Source organism: Erinaceus europaeus, chromosome 9 (genome assembly GCF_950295315.1).
Source record: "Erinaceus europaeus chromosome 9, mEriEur2.1, whole genome shotgun sequence".
NCBI classification, from domain to species: Eukaryota; Metazoa; Chordata; class Mammalia; order Eulipotyphla; family Erinaceidae; genus Erinaceus; species Erinaceus europaeus.
The window spans coordinates 124,393,460-124,417,968 of record NC_080170.1 but is presented as its reverse complement, the minus strand read 5'-3'; the positions used below and the strand labels follow the sequence as shown (position 1 = coordinate 124,417,968).

At 52.4% G+C, this 24,509-nt stretch overlaps 1 protein-coding gene across 2 annotated transcripts in view; it reads right to left on the bottom strand.

Moving 5' to 3' along the window:
* Window positions 1–712: 712 nt before the first annotated feature.
* ETS2 (ETS proto-oncogene 2, transcription factor) overlaps window positions 713–24,509 on the bottom strand; it is a 30,690-nt gene continuing 6,893 nt past the window's right edge. The window contains exons 2-10 of one of the 2 annotated variants that reach the window (XM_007532242.3): window positions 23,623–23,694; window positions 19,950–20,061; window positions 17,469–17,588; window positions 16,498–16,698; window positions 12,668–12,751; window positions 11,264–11,491; window positions 6,210–6,473; window positions 3,202–3,320; window positions 713–1,123 (exon numbers count right to left, since the gene is read on the bottom strand). In XM_007532242.3, coding sequence (XP_007532304.1) covers window positions 908–1,123; window positions 3,202–3,320; window positions 6,210–6,473; window positions 11,264–11,491; window positions 12,668–12,751; window positions 16,498–16,698; window positions 17,469–17,588; window positions 19,950–20,061; window positions 23,623–23,694 — 1,416 coding nt within the window. In that variant the 3' untranslated portion in view covers window positions 713–907. Of the gene's footprint in view, window positions 1,124–3,201; window positions 3,321–6,209; window positions 6,474–11,263; window positions 11,492–12,667; window positions 12,752–16,497; window positions 16,699–17,468; window positions 17,589–19,949; window positions 20,062–23,622; window positions 23,695–24,509 lie in introns of those variants that run through there. The other variant, XM_060198707.1, reaches the window with a different exon arrangement.

Sequence of the window (24,509 nt, the reverse complement as noted above, 5' to 3'; positions counted from 1 at the left end):
GCTCAATAGCTTCTACTTGACAGAGCAGACAGCAGAGGCCACTCAGATAATAACATTAAACGTCATATATATATATATATATATATATATATAAAAAGTTCCTGAATATACAAAGTCCTCGCCGGATAACGGGAAGGGCAAGACCAGACCTGGGAGACCCTTGTATCTCCTCCTCGAAGGCCCCGGGGGCCGTGTTCCATCCACACATGATGTCTCTGGACCTGCCTTCTGCAGAGACAGAGAGACAGAGAGGGGGGGGCGGGTTTCATGCAACGCCACTGCAAGTGTTCTCGAAAAACTGAAGGCACAAGGGTCCCCGGCACTGCCATTCAGACGGAGAAATCACGGTGTTATACACGTTTCTTAGTTAAACAGGAAAGTGAGCAGAGCCTGGCCACCACAATATCATGACATTATGGACAAAGCAGCTTCCGCCCTGGCTGGATGTCTGTCAGTCTGTCTGTCTGTCTGTCATCGTCCTCACACCTGCTAACCCATTCTCACACCAAGATGCTACTTTTTTTTTTTTTTTTTTTGCATTTGTGATTCCAGGTTGCAAAGGAGGAGTGAGGAGAAGGAGAAGGAGGAGGAGGAGGAGGAGGAGGAGGAGAATGAGCAGTGTGTTGCTCAAACCTCGCTCCTCTGCAAATACCCAGCAGCCCGGGTGCTGGGGATTCCGGCTGTCCGAGAGGAATCACATCATCAACAGGAATGTTCTGGAAGCCGCCGGGTTTGGGACGGGCCAGAAAGCAACCCAAAGTCCCCTGTGCTGCCCCTCGGGTCAGGATGAGATCAGGCCACAGCTTCTGGGCCACGTGTCCTGGACACGTCCGTGGCCTCGCGGGTCCTTGGGGCCGTCGGATGAGGTGGCCGCACTCAAAGTCCCCTCCCAGCCCACCCGCCGGCCTCAGTCCTCCGTGTCCGGCTGCACCCCCAGGATGGCGTGCAGCTCCTCGGGGGTGAAGCCAAGGAGGTTCTGCAGGTCACACACAAAGCGGTAGACGTAGCGCTTGCCCGACGTCTTGTGGATGATGTTCTTGTCGTAGTAGTACCGCAGCCCGCGGCTCAGCTTCTCGTAGTTCATCTTGGGTTTGTTTTTCCTCCGGCCCCACCTCCGGGCCACCTGGAGAGGGGGAAGGGTGCAGAGTCGGCTCAGCAGATCAGAAATGGGGGGGCTGGGCGGTGGCGCAGCGGGTTAAGCGCTGAGTGAGGTGCGAGGAGCCCAGCAAGGATCCCGGTTCGAGCCCCCGGCTCCCCACCTGCAGGGGAGTCGCTTCACACGCGGTGAAGCAGGTCTGCAGGTGTCTGTCTGTCTCTCCCCCTTCTTTCTCCATTTCTCTCTGTCTTATCCAACAACAAGAGCAGCAACAGCAACAATCACAACAATGGGGGAAAAATGCTGTCAGGAGCAGTGGATTCACTGTGCAGGCACTCAGCCCCAGCGATAACCCCGGGAAAAAAAAAAGACAGAAACGGAGGACTGGCTCTGTCCTGAGTTGGCGACATGTGGCCCGTTAGCCACAATGAAACATCAGAGCTGACACTTGCTTTTTTCCTCAACCTTTGAAAACTTTTATTTGACATTAAAAAAATAATTCAAAAAATTTATTTTATTTATTATTGGGTAGAGTCAGAGAGAAATTGAGAGGGGAAGGGGGATAGAAAGGGAAAGAGACAGAGAGACACCTGCAGCCCTGCTTCACCACTCAGGAAGCTTTCCCCCTGCAGGTGGGAACCAAGGGCTTGAACCCGGGTCCCTGTGATGTGTGTTATTTATTGAATAATAGAGACACAGAGAGACCAGAGCCCTGCTCAGCTCTGGCTGATGGTGGTGCTGGGGATTGAACTTTGGGCCTTTAGAGCTTCAGGCATGAACGCCTTTTGCAGAACCATGATGCTGTCTCCCTAACCCAAAACATTCTGTTTGTTTGTTTCGCCTGTTTTAACTTGAGCACTGCTCAGCTCTGGCTCAGGGTGGATTGAACCTAAGACTTTGGAGCCTCAGGCAGGAGCAAGTCTTTTCGCATAACCATTATGCTATCACATCCCCCCTCCCCACAACACACACGCCACCACCACCCCCTGCTTTAACACCAGCCCCAGGGTGTCATGCCTCTTCCTCCAACCCCTTTTTCTGTTCTGGGGAAGGAGGTCCCTACCCAGAGTTCCCCTGTTCCAAGGCCCTTCTCTCCCAGGAAGCTGAGGGCCCAGAATCAGGGCCCCTGGCTGTGACTCTCATCCACTGGGGTCTCGTTCCTGCCTCTCCCGCTGAGCTACCAGTTCTGAACTTCTGACACTGCTGTCTGTCTCAGGGAGTTTCCGCTCCCTGGGGGTTAAGGATGGGCGAGGGCAGCAGCCCTTAGATCCAGGGCGTCTCTGCTGGAAGCAGAGATAATTCTGGTGGCAGTAACTAAACAAACCCCCAACCAAACTGCCTCTTAGACTCGGAAGAACTCTGGTGGCTACTGGAGGAGGCAGCATGGAGGGGGCCAGGGAGGCCAGGGAGAGGGGCTGTTGGGAGCCACGGCACTGGGTGGGTGCGGAGAGCCTTCTGCACACACAGGTGTGAGAGTAATCCTCTTCAATCCACTCCACAGGAACAGAAATTAAATATCGTGTGGTCCAGGAGGTGGCACAGTGGATAAAGCACTGGACTCTCAAACAGAAGGTGCTGAGTTCAATCTCTGGCAGCACATGTACCAGGGTGATGTCTGGTTCTCTCTCCCTCTCCTCCCCTCTCCTTTCTCATTTATAAAATAAAGCCTGTCAATCTTTTTCTTTTTTCTAAAATATTGTCTGCAGGTCCCACAGCGTCCTGCAGAGTTCCAGGGCCATTCTCTGAACACGGAGGTGGGGGTGGCAGGGCCTATGGGTCCCCCAATACAGGCTATGGCCCCACCTTGCTGTCTGTGGCCTGCATGTCTCTCCCCCCCCCAAACACACAGCATGGACCCGACGCCCCCCCACCCATTCACACACCTCTGCCCTTCTCTCCTGGACCCCAAGTTTCCCAACAGGTGCCCCGAGTCAAGGGTCTTCACTTCTATCCCCCACCTTTGTTTTTGTGGGGAGAAGTGAACTCTGAAGCCCCCTTGAGGAAGCTGCACTTTTCAAGCCCACACGCTCCGGCACAGCCCCCTCCCCCCCCCCCCCCCCCCCCCCCCCCGCCCCGCCGCCGCCGAGCCCCGCCCAGGGCCATACCTCATCTGGGTCCGCGAGCTTGAACTCCCACCCGTCTCCCGTCCAACTGATGAAAGACTGGCAGGATTTATCTGAGAGTAGCTCCAGCAAGAACTGCCACAGCTGGATGGGTCCGCTTCCTGGAGAGAAGGGGAGGGGGCGTGTTAGAAGCTTCTAGAAACACGGTTCCAGGTGATGGAGGGAGCCGGGTTCCAAAGTGAACCGGCTCTAGCAGCAGGTGATGGAACGAAATGCTTGCCTGGGGGCAAGGCCAGGCTGTCCGCCATACCTCCCGCCTCTGGAAAGGAGGTCACAGGGCTCTGGGTGGCCGGGCTGGCTCACCAAACACTGGGTGGCTGGGTTGGGACAAGGGACCACCAACCTTTGGTATCCAGTGCCTAATCCTGTTCTACCACTCCTTACATAATCACTTTCAAGGTTTATTTCTAGAAACACCCACTGGGGCAGGGGTGAGGGCGGGGAGGTCGTTTCGCCACCCCAGGAGGCTCTGTGGCATTCTCGGAATCCCGGCCTGCGGCCTGTCTGCCCGACTCACCCAGCCCACACGCGGGTTTGCTCAACTGCAGTCAGGGGCCTCGGCCTGCCGCCTCCGTGTGGGGAGCTGTCTGCTCTGCAAGGGGCACCCCCAGGGCTGAAGGGTTCTGGGTTTTGAATGAGGTGTGGGGAGGGAGCCTGGGGCCTCGGGCCTATGAGACCCCACCAGGGAGCCCAGGGCCTTGGAACATGAGACCCCAACCAGGGAGCCCAGGGCCTGGAGCATATAAAATACCACCAAAGGACCCAGGGCCCCTGGCATATAAAACACCAAGTAGCCCAGGGCCTGGACGTAGAGACCCCACTGCTGAGCCCAGGGCCCCAGGCATAACGAGACCCCACCAACTAGCTCAGGGCCTTTGGGCAAGGAGACCCCACCAGGGCCTCGGGCTTAAGACCCAAACAAAGTGCCCAGGACCTGGACATAGAAGAAACTACTTAGGAGCCCAGGGCCTCAAGCATACAAGACAACAGTTGTCAACATCCCCAAGCCAGGTTTTTTTTTTTTTTTTTCTTTCTCTTTCAGCAAGGGAGAAAGAGACAGAGAGGAGAGGCATCCAGCTCTGAGCCAACACCTGAAGATGTTCCTTGGAGCTAGCCAGTAGGTGCCAGAGCTCCCTCAAGCATGGCAGACGTGTTCTATGGGGGAGCTCCCCCACCCAAACACACTAGTTTCATCATTACTGTTTCACAGTGCAGGCACAGAGACACGAACCCAGGCCTCACACAAGGTGATGGGATTAAGTTGACTTTCCAGTCCACTGTTGTCTAATTCTATCATTTAAGAGAGCCTGGGGGGAAAGGGAGGTGGGGTGGTGGGTGACTGGCACATCACATCACAGCTCCACCCTCCATGGGCTCCCTGGGTGCTGTGCCTGGTGCTGAGAGAGGAGAGACCCCACAGCCCTGCCCACCCTCCATGGGCTCCCTGGGTGCTGTGCAGGGTGCTAAGAGAGGAGAGACCCCACAGCCCTGCCCACCCTCCATGGGGCTCCCTGGGTGCTGTGCAGGGTGCTGAGAGAGGAGAGACCCCACAGCCCTGCCCACCCTCCATGGGCTCCCTGGGTGCTGTGCAGGGTGCTGCAACCTAGTGTAGAGGACAGGCTGCCCCAGGACTGGGCAGGATTTTTCCCATCAGTAAAATGTGCCGAGAGCCTGGCCTGCTCTGCCCACGGTGAGCCATCCTCAGGGCCACGGTGACTTCTCTTACAGCAACAGGCAGGGCCGGAGGAACAGCCCCCTGGACAGTGTGCTGCTCAGCCACGTGCACAACGCAGGCTCCAGCCCGGCCGCCACTGCACTGGAGGAAGTGCCACAAGCAGTGCGGCAGTCGCTTCTCCCCCGCTCTATCTCCTCCTCCTACTCAGCTTCTCTCCGTCTCTGTCCTAATATATAGAGAGAAGTGGGGCCCGGCGGTGGCTCCCCTGGCTGAGTGCATCTCACGATGCACAAGGATCCAGGTTCAAGCCCCTGTTCCCCACCTGAAGCTTTACAAGTGGTGAAGCAGGGCTGCAGGTGTCTTTCCCCAACGTCTCTATCTTCCCCATACCTCTTGATTTCTCTTGGTCTCTATCCAATAATAATAAAAAAAGCATTTAAAAAAGAAGTAGGAATAGGAGTAGGGGTGACTTAGAGAGGAAGTGAAGGAAGACAGGACCACTGGAAAAAATGGGAGAATTTCTCTCTATATATATATTATATATATATATTCACACACATACAGTTACAGAAACAATATTCAACCCCTATCTGTAATCTTGGGAGAACTACTGCAGTTTCCAATACGGGGAATAGGGACTCAGCACTCTGGTGGTGGGAACAGTGTGGAATCATACCCCTGATATCTTATTATTTTGTAAATCTGACCCACCAACATCCAGGTTCAGCGGGGAAGCAATTACAGAAGCCAGACCTTCCACCTTCTGCATCCCACAATGACGCTGGGTCCATGCTCCCAGAGGGATAAAGAACAGGGAATCTTCCAATGGAGGGGGTGGGACAGAATCCTGTGGCAGGAACTGTGTGGAATTGGACCCCTGTGCCCCTACGGTCCTGTCAATCGTTATTAAATCACTATCCAGACTCTAAGACACAACCTGGATGTCTTGCCTGGAACAGCTCTGGCCCCAGACTGGCAAACACAACAGAGGCGCGAGAGGTAAACAGAGGCTGGGATGCCAGGCTGGCTCCAGACGGGAGGCCTGGTGCCTTGGGATTCCCGGAGGCCTGAGTCAGAGCTGAGGACTTGCTCCTCCTCCTGTTTCTGGAATGAACTGGCACGGCCGTCCAGGGCCGGGGAGGATCGCCAAATCTGGGGTTTTCTCTCCCCTGCCCACCCCGCAGGCTGCTCGGCTCCGGGGACGCCAGCGGCCTCCCGTGAGTGGGGCCCCTCCAGTACCAGGGGGCGCACAGGTGGGTAAGGCGGGGTGGCAGCCTGCAGGTGTAGCGGCGGGGCGGGGCGGGGCGGCACTCACCGGTGAAGCCGGCCAGCACGGCGGCAGGAATGACGGGCTTGCCCTGCTGGGCCGGGTCCCGGCGCTCCTGGATGTAATCCTTGAAGGACATGGTGGGCTTGGCCAGGCCCAGCGGCTGGGCCCCGTCCTCCTCGAAACTCTCAAAGGACGGTACCCGCTGCACGTCCAGCAGCGATGACTGGCTGTTCCAGGACTGCAACAGTGAGTCGGAGCCCTCGAAGCTGTCCCCACCGGCCTCGGGGGCCTCTCGGTCTCCGGCCTTGCCTACAAGGACAGAGTGACGGCCGTCAGTCCTGGACCCTGCAAGCCCTCGCCCTGGGGGTGCCAGCTGCTCAGGTCATTTCTTTCATGGAGTCTTAATTTTTTTTGTTTTGTTTTATTGGGGAGACTAATAGTTTACAATCGACAGCAAATACAACTGTACATGTATAAAATTTCTCAGTTTTTGGGGCCGGGCGGTAGCGCAGCAGGTTAAGTGCACATGACGCGAAGCGCAAGGACCGGCATAAGGATCCCGGTTTGAGTCCCCAGCTCCCCAACTGCAGGGGAGTCACTTCACAGGCGGTGAAGCAGGTCTGCAAGTGTCCGTCTTTCTCTCCCCCTCTCTGTCTTCCCTCCTCTCTCCATTTCTCTCTGTCCTATCCAACAACAACAGTAATAACAACAATAAGGGCCACACAAAAAAAATGGGAAAAAATAGCTTCCAGGCGCAGTGGATTGGTACTGCAGGCACTGAGCTCCAGCAATAACTCTGGAGGCAAATATATATGTAAAATCTCAGTTTTCCTGCAAAACACGCTCACTGTCTAGCCTAGGTCCTCCTCCACCATCAGCACCAGTAAAGAAATAAAGAAATAAATTTAAGAAGAAAGAAAGAAAGGAAGGGAGAGAGGAAGGAAGAAATATGGTGACCGGGAATGGCGATTTCTCCTGCAGGCACCAAGCCTCAGCGACAACCCTGGTAGCAATAAAAAAAAAAAAAAATCATCCCAAAAGATCTGTGTGCACCTGTGTTCACAGCAGCACAATCTGTAACAGCCAAAACCTGGAAGCCCCCCAGGTGTCCAACAACAGATGAGTGGCTGAGCAAGTGGTGGTTTAGATACACAATGGAATACTACTCGGCTGTTAAAAATGGTGACTTCACCTCCTTCACCTCATTTTGGATGGAGCCTGAAGGAATCACGTTAAGTGAGATCACTCAGAAAGAGAAGGATGAAGATGGGATGGTCTCACTCATGGACAGAAGTGGAGAAATCAGAGCAGAAGGGGAAATGTAGAGCGGAACTTGGACTGAGTTTGCTGTACTGCAGCAAAGTGAAGGACTCTGGGGTGCAGTGGGTGTGGTGACTTTCAGGTCCTGGTGCTGATGGTGGAGGAGAACGTAGGCTGGACAGTGAGTGTGTTTTGCAGAAAAACTGAGATTAGATTTGCGTACCTATATATTTATTTATTTGCCTCCAGGGTTACTGCTGGAGCTCAGTGCCTGCATTTGAGATGCATTGGATCGACCTTCTCGTGGTGCATCCCGTGAGTCCCCATTCATTGGGGAAACTGACGATCCTTCCTAGCCGACGGAATCCACATGGATCCCAGTCACTTTCAAAGCCAGCAACAAGCAGCTCCTGACAGCTTTCAACCTGACCTGTTGACTGGCTATGGAAGAAGGGCAAATGCTAGAAGAAGTGCCTGCACTACCAACCCACTGCTCCTGGAGACCATTTTTCCTTCTTTCTTTCCTTCCTTCCTTCTTAATTTTTTTTTTTTTTATTATTAGTGGTCCAGGAGGTGGTGCAGTGGATAGAGCGTAGGTCTCTTAAGCATGATATCAATCCCCGGCAGCCCATGTACCAGAATGATGTCTGGATCTCTTTCTTATCTCTCTCATTAATAAATCAATAAAATAAAAAAATTTACTAGTTATTTATTGGACAGACACAGAAAGAAACAGAGAGAGAGAGACACCTGCAGACCTGCTTCTTCACTTGTGAAGCTTCCCCCTGCAGGTAGGGAGCGGGGGCTTGAACCCAGGTTCCTGCACTTGGTAACATGTGCTCTCAACCAGTGCACCACCACCCAGCCCTTCTTTTCTTTCGTTTAAAGTTCTTTAAAGATAGCTAAAGCTTTGACCCGGGAGGAGGCGCAGTGCGTAAGGTGTTGGCCTCTCAAACATGACGTCCCAAGTTCGATCCCTGACATCGCAGGTGGCAGAGTGATTCCCTGGTTCTCTCCCCAGCCCATAGCTAAAAAAAAAAAAAAAAAAAAAACCTAAAAATGGTAATTCGAGAATTTACTAGCGCAGCTCTGGGGGATGAAGCCAGGCCTCGTGCATATCTGCTAAGCTGTCTCCCTGGCCCAGTTTTTTTTTTTTTTTTTTTCCTTCCTTCCTTCCTTCCTTCCTTCCTTCCTTCCTTCCTTCCTTCCTTCCAGGAAAAGAAGAGAGAGGGAGAGAAAGACACAGAAAAAGGAGAGGGCAGTAGAGAGAGAATTCAGGTTGTTAAGAGTATCTACTTGGGGGGTCGGGCGGTAGCACAGCGGGTTAAGCGCAGGTGGTGCAAAGCACAAGGACCGGCGTGAGGATCCCGGTTCGAGCCCCCGGCTCCCCACCTGCAGGGGAGTCGCTTCACAGGCGGTGAAGCAGGTCTGCAGGTGTCTGTCTTTCTCTCCCCCTCTCTGTCTTCCCCTCCTCTCTCCATTTCTCTCTGTCCTACCCAACAACAATGACATCAATGGCAATGATAATAAATAATAACCACAACAACGATTAAAAAAGCAAACAAACAGGGTAACAAAAGGGAAAAAATGGCCTCCAGGAGCAGTGGATTCGTGATGCAGGCACCCAGCCCCAGCAATAACCCTGGAGGAAAAAAAAAAAAGAGTATCTACTTGCATGAGTGAGGAGTCCCCCCTCCCCCAGAGGTCCTGGGTTCAATCCCCGCCACCACATTACAAACAAAACTATAAAAGAGAAAGAACAGCACCACTCCGCCATCCATGCTGCTTCCGTGCGGTACTGGGGCTTGAACCCAGGGCCTTCTGCACAGTGGGCTGTGTGCTCAACTACTGAGGCATCTTCTCAGCTCTACTTTTATTTGATCCCTTTAGGAGGGAGGGAAGGAGACAGAAAGAGAAAGACGCAGTACCACTCTGCCATTTACGGTGTTTTTTTTTTTTTTTTTTTTTAGATTTGTTTAACTTTATTTAATTTGCTAGAACAGAAAGTAATTGAGAGGGAAGTGGAGTTGAGAGAGAGAGAGAGAGAGAGAGAGAGAGACCGACCTGCAGCCCTGCTTCACCACTTGTGAAGCTTCCCCCCTGCAAGTGGGGACTGGGGGCTTGAACCTTGTTGTTTGTGTATGGTAACATGTACACCACCATCCAGCCCCGTGCTGTGTGTTTTTATGCAGTGCTGGGTGTTGAACCCAGGGCCAGCCATACAAAACAGGCAACCCCTCACCACTGAAGGATGGTGGCTGTGGCGTCCTTCCTAACCGCCCCTGTTCGAGCATGTAGGCCTGCCGGGCAGAGCTAGACTGCTTCTAAGAACACAGAGAGAGTGCCTGAGTGTAGGGTCTCCGGCTTGGGCCCTGCCACTGAGAGCCACCCCACCCTGGCCTAAACGTTCAGCTCTCTACGAGCTCTGCTCATGCTGTCTCTGTGGTCCTGGGGATCAAACTCGGGGCCTGAGGCATGCCACGAATGGCCACCACCACAGAGCCACACCCCCAGCCTCCAGGACTAGATTTTCAGTGTTATTTCAAGTGGCCAGTGTGTCCCTGAGGATCAACACGCCAGACAGACACATTGCCCAACACAGGTAGGACAGATAAATGGAGCCAAACATTCTAGAACGAAGCACTACCCAGCAATGAGAAAAGGCAGGCTGACCAAGTCGAAGATGCTACTATGACTCCATCCTAAGATCCCTGGGCAGACGACCTCACCAGTTGTGTCGGTCCTGGAACCTCCCCTCCCCAGAGCCCTGCCCCACTAGGGAGAGACAGACACAGGCTGGGGGTGTGGATCCACCTGCCAACACCCATGTCCAGCGGAGAAGCAATGACAGAAGCCAGACCTCCCACCTTCTGCTCCCCATAAAAAAATCTGGGTCCAGACCCCCACAGGGAGAGAAATGTCAGGGGAAGATGACCAGAGGGCTCTCCAATTCCACTGGGATCCGATGCATTTGCCACCAGGAATGTTGTTTTTATACCATCACTGAAAGGGAAGTGAATCTGGAAAGCACCAGAGGAAGCCAGGCGCTGTTTTGCTTTTGTTTGTCCTCTTTGCTTACCAGAGGACAGAAGGAAAGACACTTCGAAGTAGTGACAGGTATAGGGGTGACTTAGAAAAGGAGTGAAGGCGGGACCATAGAAAAATGGGCAAAAAAGTACACACACACACACACACACACACACACACACACACACACACACGTAGATAGTTAATAGAACCAACCCATATCTATGACCTTGGGAGAACCACTGCAGTTTCCGATGGAGGGAATGGGGGACACAGAACTCTGGTGGTGCAAACGGTGTGGAATTAGACCCCTGTTACCTTAGAACTTTGTAAATCAATATTAAATCACTAATAAAAAAATCACTAAAAGGCAGGCTGCCACAGCCAATGGGCACGGTGGCTCCCACACAGGGGAGCCACACAGCACAAGGCCGTTGCAGCTGAGGAGGACAGTCAGGCTCCGCAGGATGCCAAAAACAGGGACAAGGGCTTCCTCTCAGGGAGGGGGTGTGACGGACTGGGAACGGGGATGAGGGAGCCCTCCAGGGGCCCGGGGATGCTCAGCTCTGTTGGGGTGGCTGCTAACTGTTAGTGAAGACAGAATGGGTCCACCCGTGTGCCACCACAAGAGGCTGGCCACTTTGTCCCCAAATGTCCCCTGGTGAGGAGGAGACTGTGAGTACGGCTGGGTGACTAAAAGCAAAGCCCCCTCTCCCCACCACTCTGAGCTGCATGAGGACATCTGTGGGGTCCACCAAGCCTTTACAGTGGCCCCCCGAGTCCTTCCAATACCCGGGGAGCCCCGCTGTCACCTGTACCCCCAGCCAGAAGGCTGAGGCTCCCTCCTGGGAAGTCCTGGCCGACAGGGCAGTAGTTGACGCTGACGGTGCTGAGCCGGGACTTGGGGAACAGCGGGAAGTCTTGCTCGGAGCTGAGGCTGCTGGGAGCCCCCGGGGGTGGGCACAAGTTGTCCAGGAGGCCACCTTTGGGGTAGCTGGGCACCTGTACCCCATAGGTGGGTGTCTGATCCATGCCAAAACCTGCAGCAGGAAAGGGGGGGGTCGTTATGACAGAAAGCTCGGCGTCCACTGTGGGTCTGGGACTGAGCCCGTGAGCCTACCACCCACAGCACGGACCCCCACTCCCTCTCTCTGCAATGTCCCCGAGGGGGACCACCTGTTCCACCTCCAGGTCCCTTGCCAGAGGGTCTGCCACCAATAGAAACCCCACAGGGTTCACGGGACAGTTGGGGACCCTGGACCCCTCTCTAAATGGGAAGGGACCAGTTCTGTCAGCACCTGCCACCTACCTGCTGGCCTGTCACCTGCTGGTGTGCCCTACATGCTGTCCTTGCCACCTCCTCCACCCTAGGGCAGGCTCAGACCACGGTCACAGGCCCCTGGTCGGGACAATGTGCAGCCCGGGTCCATGTGGCGTTATCGGAGGGGCCGCAGTGGAGGAGGGGAAGAGGCGGAAAGAATCACCGCGTCCCACTTGACACGCAGTGAGGCTCGTGAAGGACTCTCTGGCGAGAGGGCTTCCTCTCATTTTATTTTGTGGAGAGGGAGATATCTCTGAGAGAGACCAGAGTCCTGCTGAACTCTGGCTCACAGTGGTGCTGGGGATGGAACCTGGGATCTCACAGTCTCAGGCAGGAGAGTGTTCTGGTAGAACCACTATGTGTCTCCTTCCTTCCTCCCTCCCTTCCTTCCTTCCCTCTTTCATTTATTTATTTCAATGAGACAGACAGATACAGGACAGCCCAGAGCCCTGCTCAGCTCTGGCTTGGTGGTGGTGCTGGGGACTGAACCTGGGACCCTGGAGCCTTAGGCATAATTTTTTAAAAATTTTTTTGCAGAACTACTATGCTATCTCCCCAGCCCCCTCCCTTCTCCTCTTTAATTTATTTATTTCAACAAGAAAGATACCAAAAGAGAGACCAGAGCCCTGCTCAGCTCTGGCTGATGGTGGTGCTGGGGATTGAACCTGGGACTTCAGAGCCTCAGGCCTGAGAGTCCTTTGCAGAACCATGATGTTGTTTCCCGCCAGCCCCCAGCGGGCTCTCTGTGCCTGCCACACAGTTCAGAAGCCCCCTGGGTCACGTGTCAACAGCCACATGTGGTCACCTCCAGGGACAAGGTGTCCACACTCATTTCCCAGGAGAAGCCCCACCCGCCTGCCCGCCCGCCTGCCCCGGGCAGAATCCCAGCACTGACCCAGCGAGTTGCTGCTGACCCACTGGGGCACGGCGTTGAGGTGGGCGTCTTCTTCATACGGTTCTTCTGCCTTTTCCTGGTTTTCTGGGAAGGGAAGATGCAGGAGACTGAAGCCTGGGAACCAGAGTGTGGCCACACCAGAAAAAATCAAAACAAGGTCACGTTCTGCATGGCTGGCCTCTGGGTCTCGTGGAACAGTCAGGATAGAAGTGCATCTCCGACAGGGGTCCACGCCATCAGGGCTTTGGAGAAACTAGAGGCCGGCAGGGGCAGGCCGATGACGCAGCTGGCTAAACGCACATGGCACTAAGCACAAGGACCCGCACAATGACCCAGGTTGGAGCCCCCAGCTCCCCACTTGCAGGGGGAAGAGGCGAAGCAGGTGTGCACGTGTCTGTCTTCCCCCCCGCCCTCTCTCTCTGCCCCTTGTCTCTCAATTTCTCTCTTAGCCAATAAAATGGACAAGATGTCTGCCGGGAGCAGTGGATTTGTGGTGCTGGCACCAAGCCCCAGTGATAACCCTGGAGGCAAAGACAAACAAAAAACTAGAGACCAGTGGGACGCGTGCACAGTGGAATACTACTCAGCAATTAAAAAGATGACATTGTGTCCTTTGGGACAAAACGGAACTGGAGGTGATGATACTCAGTGAAGGAAGTAAGGAGGAGAAAGAGCCGTCCAGTGATTGGACTCCTATGTGGAGTATAAAGAACTGACCTAGACGGACTTGAAGGAAAGCAATATATATGTAGTCAACCCATATCTAAGACCACGGGGAAACTATGGGGGTTTTTGGTGGTGGGAACTAGGCCCTCTTATCTTGTGATCTTGTAAATCACACACACACAGTGTGTGTGTGTGTGTGTGTGTGTGTGTGTGTGTACACACTGCAGACAGTGGCTGAGGTGGTGGTATCACAGGTAGAGAACAGGACTTGCATGCCTGAGGCTCCCAGGTTCGATCCCTGGCAGAGCTGAGCAGTGCTCTGGTCTCTCCCTCACTCATAAAAAACAAAACTTTGGAATAAAACATAACTGAGAAGAGACGGCAGGCGAATCCTAAGGTCAGTTTCAGATTTTAATCCTGGGGACTGGGGTAGTGGCACACATGTTACAATGTGCAAGGACCCTGGTTCAAGCCCCTGGTCCCCACCTGCAGGGGGAAAGCTTTGCGAGTGGTGAAGCAGGGCTGCAGGAATCTCTCTGTCTCTCCTTCTCTCTATCACTCCCTTCTCTCAAATTTTCTCTGTCTCTATCCCAGAAATAAAATAAAGATAGAAAAAGGTTTGAATCCTGTGGTGACACAAAAGAAAACTGTTTACAATCAATCAAATAAGAATGATTTTCCCCAAACTTCACAAACAGGTTAAGTTTCCTATGCCTGCAGTTCAACTATCCCTCATGAAACACACACACACACACACACACACACACACACACACGAAGAGAGTTTAGGGGGCCAGGTGGTGGCGCACCTGGTTGAGCGCACATGTTACAGTGTGCAAGGACCTGGGTTCAAGCCCCTGGTCCCCACCTGCAGAGGGAAAGCTTCACAAGTGGTGAAGCAGGGCTACAGGTGTCTCTCTGTCTCTCTTCTTATCTTCCCATTACTCTCAATTTCTGGCTGTCTCTATCCAATAAAAATGAAGATAATAAAAAAATTTAAAAAAGAGTTTTTTCTCTAATACTTACATAATTGGTTTTGATGAGAGAGACAGAGACAGACACACCAGAGCCCTGCTTAGCTCTGGCTGATGATGGTGGTGTTGGGGATTCGAACCTAGGACGTAGGAGCCTCAGGCAGGAAAGTTTTTTGCAGAACCACGATGCTGTCTCCCCAGCCCGAGAGGTATCCTCTTTCAAAGAACAGTTAAAGTCTTCCTCTTTTAAGAATAATACCCAAGGTTTGAGTCCCAGCACCACCACATGCCAGAGCTGAGAGGTGCTCTGTTCTCCGTCTCCCACTCATAAAAATAAGTCAATCTGGGAGTCGGGCGGTAGCGCAGCGGGTTAAGCACACATGGCGCAAAGCACAAGGACCAGCGGAAGGATCCCGGTTCGAGGCCCCCGGCTCCCCACCTGCAGGGGAGTCGCTTCACAGGCGGTGAAGCAGGTCTGCAGGTGCCTGTCTTTCTCTCCCCCTCTCTGTCTTCCCTCCTCTCTCCATTTCTCTCTGTCCTATTCCACAATGACGACATCAACAACAACTACTACAACAATGAAAAACAACAAGGGCAACAAAAAGGAAAATAAATAAATATAAAAAAGATTTAAAAAAAAAAAAAAAACCCAACAAGGGCAACAAAAGGGGGAAAAAAGTTCCTCCCCCCAGCCCAGAAGGTGGTGGTGGGTGAAGCACTGAGCACTGGAGGACGAGCTCCCACGTTTGAGCCCCAGCTTGGTGTGTGCTCTGGATGCACTGGTTCTCGCCCCTCCCCACTCTCATTCATAAATATATATTTATATATATTTAATTTTTATATTTGTTTATTTTTTAGATTTATTTTCACTTATTTATATTTCTCTTGATGCTTTAATAGCTCTTCTTATAAATGACAAACTCACATAAAATGTAAAATAAAAACAATCTTATAGGTAATTACCTTATACTTTTGCTTATTTTTTTTTATGTAACTTTTATTTATAAAAAGGAAACACTGACAAAAACCATAGGATAAGAGGGGTACAACTCCACACAGTTCCCACCACCAGAACTCCGTATCCCATCCCCTCCCCTGACAGCTTTCCTATTCTTTATCCCTCTGGGAGCATGGACCCAGGGTCATTGTGGGATGCAGAAGGTGGAAGGTCTGGTTTCTGTAATTGCTTCCCCACTGAACATGGGCATTAACTGGTCGATCCACACTCCAACCCTGCCTCTCTCTTTCCCCAGTGGGGCAGGGCTCTGGGGAAGCGGGGCTCCAAGACATACTGGTGGGGTCACCTGCCTTTAGGTTCATGATTAGTCAACAATTTGTTTGCCTTATTCTTAAGAAGAATAAGGCCCACGGACTTTTAACACTGGTCTCCATACTATCTCAGGGCCTAAATCACAGCTTTGTACACAATGAAAATGCGCTGCTCAACGGTCAATTCCCAAGGCACACGTCCGTGTGAGGATGAATACCCGTTCATCACGTCCTTGTTGACTTTAACAGCCGAGAACTCCCCAACCTGGGGCTCAGCAGGCAGCTGTGCCCGGGGCCTGGGTTTGATTCCCAGCACTGCACAAGGCAGAGCTGAGAAGTGCTTCTATCAGTTAATCATTTATAAAACAAGTGAGTTGTGAGGGGAGAGAGAAAGACAGACACCTGCAGACCTGCCTCACCACTTGTCCTCCCTGCAGATAGGGAGCCGGGGGGCTTGAACACGGATCCTTGCACTTAGTACTACGTGCGCTTAACCTGGTGAGCCACTGCCCAGCACTCCTCTCTTCTCAATTTCTCTGTCTTTCTCCAAAATAAATAGAAAATAAAACAAAGTAAATCCTATGTTGGATTTCACAGGGGATGGGCCAGCCTGGAAGTCTGTCTATGAGGCTCCGCCCTCTGGGGCGCAAGCCACCTTCCTGCTGTACTTGGTGAGCCTGACACTGAGCTCTGGCTCCCTCCTCCAGGGAGCCCTCAGGTGTCGCCCTGAGGAATGCAGCCGGGCTGCTGTGAGTAAGTGCGGAAGCTGCCTCCGTGGCTGGGAGCTGGCCAGCAGCGAGGAGAGCGAGGACTCGCAAGCCCGCGAGCCGGGGGTCCCTCGTCTGAAGCCTAGCGATGCCTCTGCTGGAGCCAGCGGCCCGTGTGCGCCCCCACGCCCCCCACTGCACCACCCAGCCGCTACCTTTGATCATCTGCTCCAGGTGCTCCCAGAGGATGTCCCCCACGAAGTCGGGTGCCAGCTCCAGGAAGCGATCCTTGCCCAGGTTGCACAGCACCCGGCCCTCCATGCCCAGCCGCTGGATGTTCACGTCCGCCAGGCTGAACTCGCTGGAGGCCCAGAGCAGCCACTGGCACACCTGCTGCTCCGACCACAGCCAGGGGTCTGCGGGGGCAGGGGTGGTGAGACACTGCTGGCAAGGGCCTGCCGGGAGCCCTGCCCGGGGTCTGGGGGCTGGACCTCTGTCACCCACCATGCTTGCAGAGGGCCTGACCTGAAGTCCAGCAGGTAAGAGAGTCTTCTCAAGGCACTGGGGACATTCATTCATTCATTCATTCATTCACTCACTCACTCACTCATTTACTGATTCATTCACTCACTCACTCATTCATTAATTCATTCACTCACTCATTTACTCATTTACTCACTTATTCACTCACTCATTTACTGATTCCTTCACTCACTTATTTACTGATTCATTCACTCATTCATTAATTCATTCACTCACTCATTCATTCACTCATTTACTGATTCATTCACTCACTCACTCATTCATTCACTCACTCATTTACTGATTCATTCACTCACTCACTGATTCATTCACTCATTCATTCACTCACTCATTTACTCATTCACTCACTCATTCATTCACTCACTCATTTACTCACTCATTCACTCACTCATTTACTCACTCATTCACTCATTCATTCACTCACTCATTCATTCATTCACTTATTCATTCATTCACTTACTCATTCATTCATTCACTCATCCACTCACTTTCATTTGTTTATTTACTCACTCACTCATTGCAGGCTCCCAGCAACAGCGCAGTGTCACAGCACAGGCTGGGCCTGCCCCTAGGGGCCCAGGGCCCAGGCCCCATGCCCAGGGTGCCCTCTCTCAGGAAGAATGAAGACGAACCCGGAACTCACTCTTGGGGATCCCGAGGCGGCGCTGTTCCTTCCTGAAGCCGCTGAAGGTGGCCTTCAAGGCCTGGCTCATCAGAGCCTTGCTGCAGGGCGTGAGCAGCGGCAGCTCACAGGTGGCTGAGTCTGCGGGGAAGGGGGACACCAGGCTCTCAGAGGTGGCAGTGGGATGGGGACGACTGGGACAGGACCGGCACAGACACGCAAGGCTGCGGTTCCCAAACGCTGACGCCACTCGCTAAGGGCGTCTACGCAGAAGGCTGGGCAGTGGTGTGCACAGTTGAGCTCACGTTACCGTGCACGAGGACCCGGGTTCAAGCCCCTGCTCCCGACCTGGAGGGGGCAGGCTTCACGAGTGGTGAAGCAAGGCTGCAGGTGTCTCTCTCCCTCTCTATCTCCTCCTCAATTTCTCTCTGTCTGATCAAACTCAATCAATCAGTCAGTCGGTCAATAGGAAAAAACAGTAAGTACCAGCAAAACCAAACCAGACCGGTGGTTGTAGTGGGACATGGTGGGCTGTAAGCAAGAGACTCTGGGTTCAATCCCCACCACTGCTTTGGTTTCCTCCTCTAGCACTTGCTCTCATGAAGCAAATCAATCTTTAAAATGTCGAACTATCTACCTATCTACTGTCTATGTATGTTTGCACGTGTCTATCATCCATCTATCATGTATGTATGTATCTATCTAATCAATCAATCTTTCAGAGCCAAGGAGACAGTGTCGTCTACCACAGCACCAGATTCTTCTGCCCGAGGCCCCGGAGGTCCCAGGTTCAATCCCCAGCACCACCATATGCCAGAGGTGAGTAATGTTTCTGGCATCTCCCCCCAACTCCCCCCCATAATAAACAAGTCTTCAGGGCCGAGCGGTGGCACACCTGGTTGAGTACACATGTCACAGTGCACAAGGACCTGGGTTCGAGCCTCCAGTCTCCACCCGCAGGGGGAAAACTTTGCAAGTGGTGAAGCAGAGCTGCAGGTGTCTCTCTGTCTCTCTCCCTCTCTATCTCCCCCTTCCCACTCAATTTCTGGCTGTGCCTATGCAATAAAGATAATTTTATATAAAAAAAGTAAAAAAGTCTTCAAACAAATTAACAAAACAAAATCGTACAAGTGAGACAGCTCCCCTGGGAAGGCACCTGGCTTGGCATGCACATGGCACAGGCTCAAGCCCCAGCCCCCACAGCACTGGGGGAAGCTGGGGTGCTGTGGGGTCTCTCCCTCTCACTGTCTCTCTAGTTGAATGAAGAAAAAAAAATCAAAGGAAGAATATCCAGGACAGTGACATCACACACTCGTGAGGCCCCAGTTTCACCAAATAGACTTCGTGGAATACTACTCTGCCATCAAAAAAGATGAGCCTGTGTCCTCTGGGACAAAATGGATGGAATGGAGGTGATGCTGCTTGGCGGAACAGGTGAAGAGATGAGAGACAGATACCAGAGGGTTCCGCTCAGATGTGGAATCTAGAGCTCTGATTCACGTGAACTTCAAAGCAAAGACAAAACTGAAGCCTGCGAACTGTCTGTAGGACTGTGGGAACTCTGGTGGTTTTCTTTGGGAGGTGGGCGGCTGGGGGCACAGAGCCTGGGTGGTGGGTGTGCTGTGGAATTAGACCCTGTCATCTTGCAATCTTGTCACCTACTATGAATCACAAACAAATAATGAAAAACAAAAAAGTCTGGGGGCCAGGAGGTGGCACACCTAGTCGCGCACACGTCACAACGAGAGGACCCACCGGAAACAGAAATCCAAACCCACTGGAAACAGAAATCCAAACCCACCAAAAACAGAAATCCAAATGTTGGCTGCATCTGTCACCAAAACCACGCAGCTCATTAAAGAAAAGGGGGTGGGGGTCAGGCGGTGGCGCAGCGGGTAAAGCACATGTGGTGCAAAGCGCAGGGACTGGAGGGAGGATCCCGGTTCGAGCCCCCGGCTCCCCACCTGCAGGGGAGTCGCTTCACAGGCGGTGAAGCAGGTCTGCAGTTGTCTGTCTTCCCCTCCTCTCTCCATTTGTCTGTCCTGTCCAACAACAGTGCCATCAATAACAACGATAATAATAACCACAACAATGGTAAAACAAACAGGGTAACAAAAGGAAAAAAAATTGGCCTCCAGGAGCAGTGGATTTGTAGTGCACGAACCCCGGCAAGAACCCTGGAGGCAAAAACAAAACAAAACAAAACAAAACAAAACAAAAAAATAAAGAAAAGGGGGTGGGATCTTCATCCTTGGGGGGGGTCCAGTGGTAGATTTGCAAGTATGAGGTTCTTAGTTCGAGCCCTGACACTGCCTGTGATGGAGCCAGTCCAGTCTCTCTCCCTTGTTCTTCGCCTTCTTTGATCAACAGATAAATAAAAATCAGTTACCAAATAATAAAGGAAAAACTCTCCGGCTCTTTAAAGATCCGAAATCCCCCAGCACCCAGATCTTGGGAGCTGTGACCCCTCGCTTGCCGGACCAGGCCGGCCAGGCCACTCACCGTGAGAAATGGGGTCCAGGCCGGTGGGGACTTCCTGGAGGGTCTGCTCTTCACTCAGGGACGGGAAGACGGCAAACAGGGAGCCATCGAAGGTGTCAAAGGCGGGCTGGCGCTGCAGAACACATGGCAGAGACTCACTCCATCGTCCCTCTCGGGGGCCCACTGCCCGGCGCGTCCCACCCTGCCGGCTCGGCCTGGGACCCCATGCAGTGACCACCGAGAGCTCCGGAGTGACCAGAAGCGTCTGTGGTCCTCATTTCAGTCGCCCTCTGAGGCTGGACCGCTTAATCCAACTCACAGGAGCGGAAGGACAGAGAAGTGACAATTCCAGAGGACAGGTGACATGCCCAGTCCCCGGAATGGGAGAGTGCTCAGGGAACCTGGTGCCCCCAAAGCCTTCAACTCCAGGGAGAGGGGATGGGAAGACACATGCCCCATTTTGGCCTGGGAGGTGAGGCGGGGGTAAGGTGTTGGGACTCTCAGGCATGGGGCCCTGAGTTCCATCCCTGGCATCACACGTGCCAGTCTTATGTTCTCCATCCATCTCTCTCTCTCTCTCTCTCTAATTGAAAACGGGACGGGGGAGGTGGCGTAATGACTTTACAGAAAAAAACCTTCCATGCTTGAGACTCCAAAATGCCCAGGTTCAGTCCCCTGTATCACCATAAGCCAGAGCTGAGCAGTGCTCTGGGAAAGTAATAAGTACATAAAATAAACAAACAAACAAATAAATAAAAGTACTCCTACGGCCAAGTCAGTGTGGAATCATGGCCACTCAAAGGCCAAGAAAATGCCAGAGTAAAAATGGGAAGGCCAGAGTGCCCGTGAGAGAGACCTGCTGAGCACTGATTTGGGGATGCTGACCACCCAAGACTTTGATGGAAACCAGAGGCTTCTTCTCAGTCGCCTCAGCTGTTCTGGGGATGCCCCGAAGCCGCGTCTGTGCCGCCGGCAGAGCCAGCTGGACTCGTGTCCGCAGGGGACGGGCCCCGGGCACCACGGCGCTGCCCTTTCCGCAGTGAGCACCTTCCCACGTCGCTGCTTCTGCGTGTGCAGAGAGGACAGCTCGTCTGGCTGGTCGGCAGACTGGGGCAGAAGGAGCAGATTCTCAGGCCACAGACAAGGCCACTTGGGTGACCGCAGGAGGTGGCACCCAGTGGGTGCTGAGAGATGGGGGAGGTGGCGGCCAACAGCATTTTTCCTTAATTGAGAAGCAAACCCTTGTTTTCCTCTTTCAAAGTTAACCCTTGCTTGGCTCAAGCAGTTCAGAAAACACCAAGACAAGAGAGTTTCCCTTATGTGCCAAGTGGACAAAAGTCAAATGTGTTACAAAGAGCCCCTCGGTGGCCCGGGAGCTGGCAAAGTGGTAAAGTATCTGAGTTGAATCGGTGAGGTCCCGGGTTCAATCCCAGGCCCCTTCCTTTCTTTCTGTCTCTCTCATTGAATCAATCAAATAATTCTATTTATTATTTTTTTTCCCAGAGCACTGTTCAGCTCTAGCTTATGGCGGGGGCAGGGGATTGAACCTGGGACATTGGAGCCTCAGGCATGAGAGTCTCTCTGCATAACCATTATGCTGTCTACCCCTGCAATCAGTCAGATATATCTTTAAAAAATAATAATAAAAGAAAAAAGAAAAATACTTCCAATCCTCTCCTTGGGTGAAAAGCTTTCCAGAGGAAATAGGTTTCAAGCTGAAGCCCTCTCTCTCCAATGTGGGAGAGAGAGAGAAAGAAAAGTCACAGGACACCAAAGCCTGACAGTCCCATCCACCACTCACAGAAGACCCTGGAGCTCTGAGCCCCAGAGGACGTCCTGATTCAGCTCTGCCTCTAGTGTGGAAGAAAGAACCACACTCAGGAGAAGTCAGGCAGGGCTTGCGCCACGGCTGGAAACCCCAGGCTGTGCAATGCCCAAGGGTGAGTCACAGGGACAGGAATGTGGAAGACGCTCGCTCGTGCAGCCAGTGGGTCCCGTGCTTTCTTTTTGTAAATCAGAGCCATCAGTGACGGGGGACATGGGAAGACAGCTGGGGCTGAGCCCACACACTTGTGACCATGATGTCTCTGTGACATGGAGAGTCCAGGCCCCCCCTATGCCACTCCTCCACCCCCCAGCTCTCCCGGACGCAAGACCAGCGTGTCTCAAAGCCCAAGACTCACTGGGGGGGGGAAATCCCACATCAAACACACCAGGGAGACTCAGGCTTTTTAGAGCAGAGCCCTTTCTGGGCAAATAGCTTCCAAATCCTAGCCTGTGTGGTCCAGGTGACTAAGACGTTCCCCTCTGTGACAGTGTTTTTTTTTTTTTTTTTTAAACCAGGAAGCCCAGAGACTTGGATTTCAGCCGCTGGTTTCAGGGTCTGCTTTCTGCTTCACCAACCCACACTACACCATCGGTTTCTGATGAATTTATAGAAGCACTTATAGGTGTGTGTCTGTGTATCTCTGTGTGTGAATCTGTGTTTCTCTGTGTGTCTCTCTGTGTCTCTGTATCTGTCTCTCTCTCTGTGTCTCTGTATCTGTGTCTCTGTGTATGTGTGTATCTGTGTCTGTTATGTGTCTGTGTATCAGTGTGTGTGTGTGTGTGTGTGTGTCTGTGGCTTCAAAGGTCACAACCCTTCTTCTGGTCACTTCTGCCAGATTGAACTGGGCCAGTAAAGGTGCTTAGCTCAGAGTTTAGTGGCCTGGATCAGACCTGGTTCCTGCCTCCTTGGTTTCTCCCTGAATTGAGCCTCCCTCAGTTATCCAGATGGAGGGAAAAAGAACATTCCAGAGACGCAGAACCCTACAAACCCGGAGCTATCTTATGTGCGCCGGTTAAGCTGGCTAAGTGCACATAGTACTAAGCACCAGGACCTGTGCAAGGATCCCGGTTTGAGCCCCTGGTTCCCCACCTGTAGTGGGGATGCTTCACAAGCCGCAAAAGCAGGTCTGCAGGTCTCTCTCTTCCTCTCTCAATTTCTCTCTGTCCTATCCAATAAAAACGAAAAAAAAAAAAAAAAAAAAGTCTGCCCAGAGCAGTGGATTCGTAGTGCTGGCACTGAGCCCCAGTGACAACCCTGGAGGCAAGAAAAAAAAAAAAGAAAAGAAACAGAAAATCACCACTCCTGAGACACATTTCACTCCTAAACACTCTGAGAAACGATCACGCTTGGAGGAGGCAGTTGGGGAAACTGTCAGTTTGTGCTACAAAGAATGTTCCGGAAAAGAGTCCAGGTGAAGGACAGATGGAGAAGCCAGTGGAACTTTGTTTCTTGAAATGTTTGGGCGGCTTTTCTTTCTTTTTCCTTGTTTGGTTTACATAAGCAGGTGGGGCTGGGCCCAGGCTGCCGACTACCAAGCAGCAAGCACTTGCTTCTCATGGGGTCTGTCTGTCTGCCTCTGCCATACTTGTTCACTAATAATATGTCTTTATTCCAAAAAGTTCTTTTTTTTTTTTTTTTTTCCAGCCAGGGCAACGAGTATGCTCAGTTGTAACCCTCTGAACTTTTTCATTCAGACAGACAGACAGACAGAGAGAAAGATAGACAGAGAGAAACGCACAGAAGGAGTGAGACCCCAGCACCAAGAAGTTCCTCTGGTGCCATGACATCTGCCCTGTGGTGCTGGGCTTTGACCCACCCCCAACCCCCACCAGGCTGCATTTCCCTGTTCACACCTGCTCAACTCACCTTGAGGGTCCCTCGGTAAGCGCCAGACACAGGAGCCACCTGGTCCATGCTTTTGATTCCAAAGTCATTCATCTGGGAAAAAAAATTTAAAAAAAAAGGGAAAAAGAAAAGAGAGTCAGAGAGACCACAACTCAAATACATTTTTTTTTTTTTCCAGAGCTGGGATCTTGGACAAGTGTGATTTTTTTTTTTTACCTTCCTGGGCAGCTTTTCCAGAAGAAGGGGTGAAGAAGAGGAAGAAGAAGATGATGAAGAAGAAGAAGAAGGAGAAGGAGAAGGAGAAGAAGGAGAGGAGGAGGAAGAAGAAGAAGGGATATCACAGCAGCAGAAGAAGAAAAAGAAGAGGAGGTGGAGACATCACAGTATCAGAGCTTCCCCCAGTGCCTGGAAGCCTCCCATGTGGTGCTGGGTTTCCAACCTGGGCTGCATGTGTGGCAATACCAGTACTGCTGGGGAGGCTGTGTGTGTGGGTCCCTTTAGTGTAGAGGGATACTCGCCGTCTAGAAGGATAGGTCTTTGATGCCCACCCCCCTCCCCTCTGTAAAAAGGAAGACTGGGGTGGGGAGCACCCGGTTAAGCACACACAGTATTAAGTGCAAGGATCTGGGTTGCAGGGGGAAAGCTTCACAAGCAGTGAAACAGGGCTGCAGGTGTCTCTGTCTCTCTCCCTCTCTATCTCCTTCAATTTCCCTCTGTCCTAGCCAATAAAAATGAAAAGTAGCCTCCAGGAGCAGTGGATTCTTGGCGTTGGCACCGAGCCCCAGCGATAACCCTGGAGGCAAAACTAAAACAAAACCAACAAGACTGAGGGTGCTGGGTGTTGGTGCACATGTTACCATTCCTTAAGACCCAGGTTCAAGCCCCGACTCTCCACCTGCAGGGGGGAA